Source organism: Electrophorus electricus, chromosome 5 (genome assembly GCF_013358815.1).
Source record: "Electrophorus electricus isolate fEleEle1 chromosome 5, fEleEle1.pri, whole genome shotgun sequence".
Classification (NCBI taxonomy): Eukaryota; Metazoa; Chordata; class Actinopteri; order Gymnotiformes; family Gymnotidae; genus Electrophorus; species Electrophorus electricus.
This window is the reverse complement of record NC_049539.1, coordinates 26,225,535-26,235,812: the sequence shown is the minus strand read 5'-3', so window position 1 is coordinate 26,235,812 and position 10,278 is coordinate 26,225,535. Positions and strand designations below refer to the sequence as shown.

The following is a 10,278-nucleotide window of genomic DNA, read 5'->3' as shown; positions in this document are numbered from 1 at the left end:
CTTTCTCCCCCCTCTGTGAAAGGAGGCGGTCCCCGAGTGGCCCCGCCCCCGTCTTTAGCCCAAGCACTGGTTTAAAATTCTTTCCCGGTGTCGGCCACTGAATAAAGCCTGAAATCACTCTCGCTTCCCTCTCATGTACGAGTCGAAGGACAAAAGGAGAGAGAGAGAGAGAGAGAGAGAGAGAGAGAGAATGTAGATAAAAGGAGAAGAGGGGAACTGTGATTTTCACAGAGCGGTACTTTGGCATGTTGGCTGGGTGGAGTGTTCTCTCTCTCTCTGTGTGTGTGTGTGTCTCACCCCCCACTCCTCAGCTCCAGCTGCGGCTGTCTGTCAGTACCCCCTCTCTCTCTTTCTCTCTCTCTCTCTCTCTCTCTCTCTCTCTCTCTCTCTCTCTCCCCCCGCTTGGCCCATCTACTCCAAAGCGTAGACGAGTGCAGAGGGAACCCTGGCTCTGCTCAGAGTACCAGACGATCGCCATCGCTTAGAAATTATTCTCTCTCTCTCACACACACACACACACACACACACACCCGCATGCCTCTTTCCCCCTCCTCTGACCCCCCCCCCCCCCGCTCCACACCCACAGGGGGTTTTGTTCTCCGAGAGAGGAAACTTTTTTTTTTTTCTTTTTCCCTCCCCTTCACACGTTGTGTGCGTGCGCGCGCGTGCGGGTTTGTTTTGACTTCACCTCACCACCACCTCATCTCCTCTTTTTGTCCAAGTGCGGACAGTCTTCTCCTCCCGGCGGCTTTAGAGGGGTGGGGTTTCTTTGTGGTGTGTGTGTGTGTGTTTGTTTGTGGTTTTGTTTTTGTTTTTCCCAGCACCATTAAAACACACAGCAGTGGCGTAGGCGGGTCCGTCTCCCTCGTAGCGCGTGAGCGAGCGAGCGAGAGAGAGCGAGAGCGAGCGAGAGATCGGCACGGAGGCGCATACGTGTGTGCACCACTGTCAGGGAAAGGATGGCCGTGTCATTGTGAGCTGTCCGAGCTGGTCTCTGGAGCAAACTCGCGCAGATAAGGAGCGCGACACACGCGTGCGCGCGCGCGCACACTCACACACTCGGAAAGTTTACCCTCGGGAGGACAGTGTTGTCTTTCTCGCCGTGTCTGGACGGGCAAGCGCAGCCGGATCGTAGCCATGCCCGCCGAAGTGAAGCAGGTCAGTGTGTGGAATTTGTTTGGCTCTCTCTCTCTCTCTCTCTCTGTATTTCTGTCTGTCATTCTTCCTCATTTTCACGCTTTTCTGGCTATTGTTACGATTCCATTCTCGGAGGTCTGCACGGACTTTCTCAGTCGGGGGATGGGGCCGGGGGGGGGGGGGGGGGGGGGGGGGGGGGGGGGCGGGGGGTGACCGTTGTGCCTCTGGTAGCCGGACCGTCGACTTTTGGCTTCCCCCGCTTCTAATCCCTCCACCGCCTCCCCCTTAACGTGACGAGCTGCCGGGTATGTTGCTCCGGTGTCTCGGGTGGACGGCTCTAGGCTGCACTCCGTGAGACCACCCTGGGGTCCCGCCGTGGAGTCCCCGAATAACCAGAGAGAGGGGGGGTGCAGGGGGGATGTGCTGAAAGGTAGCTGTTCTGAATTATCTGAACGGTGAAAGCACCCAGGCAGAGGGGCAGCTTTACCGCGTGACCCCTGTCAGGTCTGGATTTGTTCGGTGGCCATTAGATCCTTTTGTTAAAAAGCTTCTTCATTGCTTGGCAAAGCCATTAGGATATCCAAGGAATGCCCTGCATTTTTTGGTGTGTGTGTGTGTGTGTGTGTGTACGCTTCACTTGCAAATAGCCAATTCCATAAAAAGCGTAGTGTGTAACCGGGCGCTGCAGTAGCGCTGGTCACGAAGCGCGTGCGCACGCCGGGCCCCGGGAGGGCGGTAATGGAGCCCGACACGGAGGCTCTGGAACAGCGGGGGGAGGCGTCTCTGCTCCGGGCCTCGACCTCTGCTCCCCGATGTCTGGTGTGACGTGTGGTGATCTCCCTCCGCTCCGAGATTCCTGACGTGCTGGAGGGTCCGTTCACCTTGTGTTCGCCACCTCTCTTAACCTCTCGTAACTCGCCCCACCCAGTACCCCCAAAATACCCGCAATTTGGAACATTCCTTAGGAAGGCTGGCACCTGTTTGGCCGGGTCAAACCATGAGCGGGTGTGAGGCTCTCTGCTGAAGTTTTTGTCAGCCGATGGGGGTGTGACCGGGTGAGTTTCTCATATGGAACTGTTGATGGGTGGTCTCTTTTTGGAGTGCGAGCGAGGGGCGGCAGTTGTCCGGAGTAAAAGGCAAAGTGGCGATGAGTTCCGCCAGGGCAGATCCAGGACCTGGAAGACGAGGGTGTCGTCTAGGCGGGACGGCTGGTGAGCGCAACTGGGGGCGCGGACCTGGTGGGTCACTGATGGTCACGGTACCTGTCTGCCTTACAGAGCGCTTGGAGTTACCCAGACCGGCCATATTGGTCGGGGGTGGACATTGAGGACCTCCAGGGCTTGGGGGGGGTGTCTGCCGCTGGCCTGCCCACTGGGATGCTTCCAGACTGGGTAAAGGCAGCAGGTTTGAGAGGTGTTGATGGTGGAGTCCAGATGTGGCCGTGTAGTAGGTATGCTGACAGCCGTTTCAGACAACAGTCACTCTCAAAAGGCGTGATCTGAGATATGACTGAAGACAGGTACTCAGAGAGAGAGTGTGTGTGTGTGTGTGTGTGTGTGTGTGTGTGTGTGTGTGTGTGTGTGTGTGTGTGTGTGTGTGTGTGACGGCTAAGCAAGTGGAGGTTTATTATTATACCAGCTGACCTCATTCCTGTTTACTCACCCCCCCTTCACACCAGTTAATCTCCCCCTTTTACCTGACCTAGAATCAGGTGCCCGTGTCCGAGCCCTCGCATGACGAATCAACAAACTGGTCTTGGATCAGTTTAAGAGCACATGAGATAAACGTAGCCGTAGCCTCGCAGGTATGTGTTACAGTGGGCATACCCAGCAGTTCTTTCAGAGAGCCGTTGGGCAATGCTCTCCAGTAACCTCTCTCATGACCCCACACACACTAACACACACACACACACACTAACACACACACACACACACTCACACACTCACACACACACCCACACACACACTCACTCTCTCACACACACACACACTGCTAATATCACCCAGTCATGTGCTTCTCCCTGCAGCTCTGCTCTCTGGCACTGAGATACTTGCCAAATACACTCTGAGCAGTTCATGACTCTCAGTGTTGGCTAGCCCTGCTGTGTGTGTGTGTGTGTGTGTGTGTGTGTGTGTGTGTGTGTGTGTGTGGTGGGGGGGGGGGTGCGCGCGCAGGTGCACTCGATTGTTTTCGTCTGTGTGCATGCTGGCTTATGTAGTTATGAAATAAATAACGTCTAAGACACTGTGTGTGTGTGTGTGTATGTGTGTGTGTGTGAAAGAGGGCTTAAGTAGTTATGAAATAAATAGTGCTTAAGACTGTGTGTTAGCATGCTGTTAAGAGAGAGAGAGTGTGTGTGTGTGTGTGTGTGTGTGGAAGCATGCTCTTAAGATTTCAATAAGGCATAAAAGTGTCTGTGTGTGTGTGTGTGGCACGATCAGGGTGAGTGCTTTAGCCTTGGACCGCGTGTACTGTGATGCTAATGAGACTCATGAAGTGATTTGAAGCTTCTGGGGGTTTTTTTTGTTGTTGTTTCTACAGCATATAGCAAACATCTAAACACCCATCCACCCGTGGACTAAACCCTCCACCCGTGTGCACACAACTGCCAGCTCTTACTGTGTGTGCTGATCGTGCCACCGTAGGTGGAGCTTAGAGATTGAAAACAATCCCACAGGCTAACAAATACACTGGATGGTGTGTGTGTGTGTGTGTGTGTGTGTGTGTGTGGCTGGTGACAAGGCAGGATTAGTAGTGTTCGCTGCAGTGCTTGCCTCTGTATTATATCTCTTCCTTACAGCCAGAAATGAGAAATGTTACTGTATGTGTATCTGTTTGTTTCTGTTTGTACGTGTGTGTCTGTTTGTTTGTGTTTGTGTGAGAGGCTATAATGGGGGGTACAGTAGTGTGTGTGTGTGTGTGTGTGTGTGTGTGTGTGTGTAAGATGGAGAGAGCATGTAATGACTATAATTGGCAGACAGCCAGAAGAGCTTGAGAAGATGGCAAGAAGTACGGTGTGTGTGTGAGAGAGGGAGAGGGAGAGTGAGAGTTAGTTTTCCTCTAACATAGAAACAACAGTTGATGAGAAACTTTGTCCAAACACCATGATTAATCACACGCGTGTGTACGCACCCACACATCCATACTTATGAGATACTCAGACAGACAGACACACACACACACACACACACACACACACACCCATACAAATGATACACACTCAGAGACACAGACAGAAACCTGCTGAATGCTGGCAAGAATTACACTCCTCTGTTACCATTTCCATTAGCTCTGACAGAGACCACCCCTCACACACACACACACTCCCCCTTACACACACGTCCAAACAGCTGCAGCAGCCCAGGGGACGATGAAGAATTAGCATGTGAGGAAAAAGTGACCCTGATGGAGTGACCACATTCGATTTCATATTGTCTTTCTCGTGCCCCTCTCCTGAAACACCTCCGTTCAGTGTTCAGACCTCAGCAGTGTAACACACACACACACACACGCACACAAATGAAAAACCAAATCAGGTCAGGCTGGTCCAGGGTCAGCTGCCCTCGGAAACGTGTTATTCTACTGCTGGCCTCCTGCACCGATGGAGCACGAGGTAGCCCCGCCCCCTTCTCCTCCTGCACTGATCGAGCACGAGGTAGCCCCGCCCCCTTCTCCTCCTGCACTGATGGAGCGCGAGGCACTCAGGGTGCACTTTGGCACCTGCTGTCCTAGGTGCCTTTCCGGATTATAATCTACTGCATTTCTCCAGCGTGTGAATGCATTTTGGATGGAGTATCGATTTGCAAAAGCCCCCCAGGGGGAGGTTTTGGGGGCGGGGCGCGAGTCGATCCTGTGTGCAGTGGGCGGAAATGCCGTGAAGCAGTCCATGGGCAGTCTCTTCGCCACCGCAAGCAGAGTAACAGCTCTGGTCTCAAATCGGCACTGTCGAGGGAGCAGGCTCTCTCGGCGAGGTTAGCGCCGTCACCCGTCAGCTCTGTAATATGGCGCCCTCGCTGACTGTGGGACAGTCCAGACAGATTAGCACGCCCAGCTGAACCCGTGTCGAGCCCTCCTCCCCCAGTTTCTCTCTCTCTCTCTCTCTCGCGCTTGCTCTCTCTCTCTCTCTCTCTCTCTCGCTCGCTCGCTCTCTCTGCAAATTCCAGCTCCTCTTGGTCCGTTTTGGTGCTCGAAATGAATGGTGTGTTTTTTTAGACAGACTTCCCCGCCCGCCGTGCAAGTCGCGGGCGAGCCACTCCGCTCTGGTTGGCTGGGCACGCGGGGCGGCTCGCAAAGTCCATGGATCCGAGGAGGAGTTCCTCCACGTGTGCTTAGGGAAACCGAGAGCTTCTGATGAACGGAGCCTCCTCGCCAAAAGTGCAACAGCGTGCGGGTGTGGCTGTAATCGGTGGGAGGGAGGGTGGAGCGCGTGTGTGTGTGTGTACTTGTGCCACATTCCCGTGAGAACGAGACGTCTGCGCGCCGAGTGAGGGAAGCGACAGGGCAGTCCGTGCAGGGCTGAGCAGCGCGGGGGCAGACCGAGGGAACGCGCTCGTCCCGCTGGATGGGGGGGTGTTTGTGCGTTTGGGGGTGTGCGCGTGTATTAAGGCCAAATGACAATGGAAGCAGTGTGGCGTGGTCAGGTCCCCTGTCAGGTTCCGCTACTAGAGAACGTGGGAAGGAGACCACAGATGTTCACTTCCTGTAAAGAGATCTATTGTCTGGTAACACTGTAGGGAAATCTCTCTCACTCACACACGCGCAGACATGCCACAGGTGTGTGCGCTCACACACACACACACACACTCTCTCTCTCTCTCTCTCTCTCTCTCTCTCACACACTCTCTCTCTCTCTCTCACACACACACTTTCTCACACACACACACACACACTGGTGCTTCTCTTGGTTTGTCCCCACACAGTTCCGCCCCGCGCGGCCCACCCTACTGTCGTCTCCCTTGCTCGTAGCGTGCGGGCGGTTTGTTCCCGTGGGAACGTGGCGCGAACTGCAGCGCTCCTTACCAGACATCGCTGGCGTCTCTGTCGCACTCCAACTCCATACTTTGTTTTTCTCGTTCCCCTCGTCTTTCTCTCCCTCCCTGCGTCTAATTTGTTTGGAGTCCGTGATTGGCAAATGGCTCTCGTCTCCCAGGTTCATTGTGAGGTGTGTGTGTGTGCGCGCGCACTTCAGGTGCCAGCCTAAGATGACAGCCCTCTGCCACCACACAGGAAAGCTGAACACTTGAAGGTTCTAATTGGAAATGACGGCCACCTTACCCTGGTAGGCACCGTGTTAAAAACCAAACGCTTGCTGGATCTCGAGGTTCACTGGTGCAGAGGGCCCATTGCCGAGCGCTATTGGTAGTGGGAAGGCTGAGAGAACCCAGACTAGGGTTGCTCTGAAGTACTTGTCGTGCCAGCGACTCCACTTCTGCAGAGCTTGTAAAGGTCTAATCCATTTATTTACATTTCCAGTGGTATGGTGCTAGTGCCAGACCCTTGAGCGGTTCCTTGGTTTCCTACCCTAAAAAAAGGTTCTTGGCCGCCAAAATTGGTGCCGTTCTGTCCCTGTAAGCTCGCTGCACTGGAATCGCCAGATGTGTGATGCGATTGGGCCCCGCTCCCGGCCCCCAAGCCCTGACCGGCGCTCTCCCTCTGCACGTGAAACCTCAGCTAGAGTCTTTGGGCTGGACACAACTTGCGCTGAATCCTCTGTACCGGGCTCTCACAATCTCTCGTCGAAACACTACGGATAGAGCCAACAGTTGGAACATTCCCGCCTGCTGCAAGCGCGTTCGCCCTCGTGGGGTTGCCTACGGATCGGGGGCCCTTCGAGGTCGCCCGCACGTCGGTCCCAGGCTTCTGAGTACAGGCGGCGCCCCGAGCTCTCCTCGCTAACGCCACTGAGCACGCAGGGGGTTTTTCAGCTGCTCGTAAACTCCGAACCCACAACAACAAAAAAGGAAACGCGAACGCCACTTTATTAATGTTTTAGCGTTTTACGCCTCCCCTAAGAGCCTTGCAGTCATATAAACACGCATTCATTTATTTCATCTCCACGGCACTGCACGCGTGTTAAAAAAAACCTCGCGCCCTCCCCGCGAGAGAGCCGTCCGATTCCTTTGGTTCTTTTAGCCGTGTCCCTTTGTGATCAAGTAGCACTGGCTGACTGTAGTTGAAAGAGGGCCTCGCACGCGCCAGCATCTGGCGTGCACAGGTGAACGTGCGGGTCTAGCTTTTGTCTGGAGCTCTTTCGCTCTCCTCCGTCATTTCCAGTTCTCCAGAGTGTTGTGTCTGTGAGACTCCCGCGTTTCTGCTGCAGCTGCTCAACTACAGGGAAACTATTAGTTTCCCTCTTCACACACACACACTCACACACGTGTGAGTGTTCGCGCGCACGCGCTTCCCCCGCTACAGTGTGCTGTGCTGAAAGGTCTGTCAGCAGACCGTGCATCTGAGCTTTTCGTTCACGTACTCGCGTGAAACGTGCCCGCGCCTTGATGTTTAACGTTCTTTTCGAGTCTCTGCTAGAGCAGTACAGCTGCATCAGGCTAACGCGCTTCGGACCTGTACTGGGTCAGCGCTGCTGCAGTTTCGCCCTGCACCACACTCACGCGCGCGCCATCTGGACGCAAACGTTCCAGGCTGAAACCCCCCCCCCCCCCCGGTAAGACGATAAAGTGCTGCGCTAAGCCGTGTCCCGTCTGGCGCGGCGCTCACGCGAGGAGGCCGATTAGCCCTCGCTCGTGCACCACAGCCCTTCACCAGAGGATCAGGCCTGGCAGGCGGAGGCCGTCTAATGGATCATCATTTTCAGATTGAACATTCGTCACTCTCTTGGTTCGGCAAACGCGGATTCGCCGTTGTCCTCGTGACCGCCCCGGTATTACTCCGAGTTAATGTTTTGGGGAATGTCTGTTTTGCTAATGGGGTGTGTGACCAATGGAAGCAGGCAGTGATTATGTGAGGTTTGAAGCAAAGACCCTGCAGCCTGTTCCTGAGAAGAAACGGTTTAGTGAAGTTGTTTAAGGTGACATTTGACTGTGAACTTCACTGTGATTATTTATTTATTTATTTTTCCCCCCCCTTTTTCTTAAAGCCAGATGCACACGAGGCTCGATCGATCCAAATGTCAAAAGCAAAACAGTCTTCTGTCAAACAGACGGCATGTTTGTTTGTGTGTGTTTGGGTTTTTTTTTAACCTTGAGTGCTCAGTCAGCGCGCTCTCCAGACTCACGAGACGCATCATGCTGACGTCTGTCTGCACGCGTCCCTGAAAATCCCACGTCTGAGGTGATCTCCAGGGTCCGTCTGTACCGCCGCAGTTAGCGGTCCGGACCCTGCGGTACTACGGAGGACGACGGCGCACATTTTTGTACCGTTGCGGTCGAACCCGATCGGTCGCCCGGTCTCCCAAGCCGTCCTTCGGAATTTCGCGTTGCGCAACTTTTTTTCTCCCTGCGTTGCATCGGCTAAAAACGACGACCGCTCCGCGTGTTTTTTATTTATTTTTTTTAAAGAAAGAATTTTAAATAATCCAGCCGACTTGCTGGCTCTCGGAGGAGTGTGTGAGCTACGTTTGTGCCAGTCCTCCCTGTCTGAGTTTTGGGGCTCTGTTCAAGCATATGTCGACAAGAAATCAACCATCTGTTTATGCAGGCGACTTCTCAATGAAAGATTTAGCTGCACGCTAAAAAACAAAAAAAACAAAAAACCCAGCAAACCCACCCAAAGCAGCCTGCTAGCTAGACCGCACCACGTCCTGGGAGATCTGGGGAATTAATGACACGATTATTAGAACGAGTGTGCAGGCCGAGACAGGCTTCAGACGGCCCGCGTTCGCTTTGAGTCGCACAACGAACGTTGACACGTAAAGAGCAAACGAGTATACTGCTGTTAAAAAAATAAAAATAAAAAAAACCTCTCGGACAGACCAGCACGGCAAGTCACGCTCTTCCAGCACGTGGCTTAGCTTTGCTTGGTCGGTTACGTGGTGCTGGAAGCCTCAGCTTGGCGGTCACCGGTCGCTGGCTCCCCGGTTACTTCATTTTAGCTTGTTTACAGCTCATATTTGTGGTTATTTATGTTTAATAAGGCCCTTAATTCCCCAGACGTCAGTAGTCACATTCTTGGGATGGGGGTCTTTTTAACCACTTTTATTCACTGTGTTTTGGAAGAATGCTTTTAACTGTGGTTTGGTGTCTTAAGTACTGCTTCAAATAATTATTGCTCCTCTAGCTCCATCTCCCTTCCCTGGTTGTGCCTCGTTTCTCACGGGCCCGTGTAAAAACGGATTTCATATTGGGCTGAATTTAAGATTTTTTTCACTGTACCTCTTCCTAAATCACATGACTGATGCTCTTTATTAGACTGGTACAGGGTTTAAACGCATCTGGTTTCCTTGCCTTATACGTACGTCCGCGGCTCGGAGGAATCGCGGTCCATTCGACGCGGTGAACCGCTTGTTTGAGACTTGATCGTCCGTGTGTGACTGCTCTTTCCACGCCCACGTGGACCGTGCCCTGCAGAGACGGACGACTCCGCGACGTCGACCGGTGCCATTCGCGCTCTGCGTTCATCCTTCCAGAACATTCCGACGGTACAGGCTCCGTTACTTCTGTTAGCGAGCCCAGTCCCTGCAGGCTCCCGGCGGGACTTGGGGCAGGACGAGACGTTCCCGGTCCCGTCTTGGAGGTTGAGGAGCTTCGCGGGCGTCGGAGAACGAGTCCCTTCTGGATCCGCTGAATCCCATTGGTTCTTCCAGGCCTGCCTAACGCAGAAGTAGACGGCTTGGTTCAGCAAGAGGGATGTCTTGGCTCTGGCACCATGGCAAGGGAAATGGTTGTGGTGCGTTTGTTTAATTCCACTAAAACTTAGAGTGAAAGTCTTCTCTTCTCCATCTCTTCCTCCCCAACACACACACACGCGCACACACACACACACACACACACACATACACACGCGCACACACAGACACACGCGTGCGCGCACACACACACAAACACACATACACACGTGTGCGCGCACACACACACACACACACACACAAACACACATACACACGCGTGCGCGCACACATACGCACGCGCGCACACACACAGACGCACGCACACACACACATACACACGCGCACACACACACACA

General features: G+C 53.8%; 1 protein-coding gene across 4 annotated transcripts in view; it reads left to right on the top strand.

Moving 5' to 3' along the window:
• Window positions 1-690: 690 nt before the first annotated feature.
• The window catches only part of arvcfb (ARVCF delta catenin family member b), a 59,893-nt gene continuing 50,305 nt past the window's right edge, over window positions 691-10,278 (top strand). For 2 of the 4 annotated variants that reach the window (XM_035525996.1, XM_035525994.1), the window contains exon 1: window positions 692-1,158. In XM_035525996.1, the coding sequence (XP_035381889.1) occupies window positions 1,138-1,158 (21 nt within the window). In that variant the 5' untranslated portion in view covers window positions 692-1,137. Of the gene's footprint in view, window positions 1,159-10,278 lie in introns of all 4 variants that reach the window. The other 2 variants (XM_035525995.1, XM_035525997.1) reach the window with 2 other exon arrangements.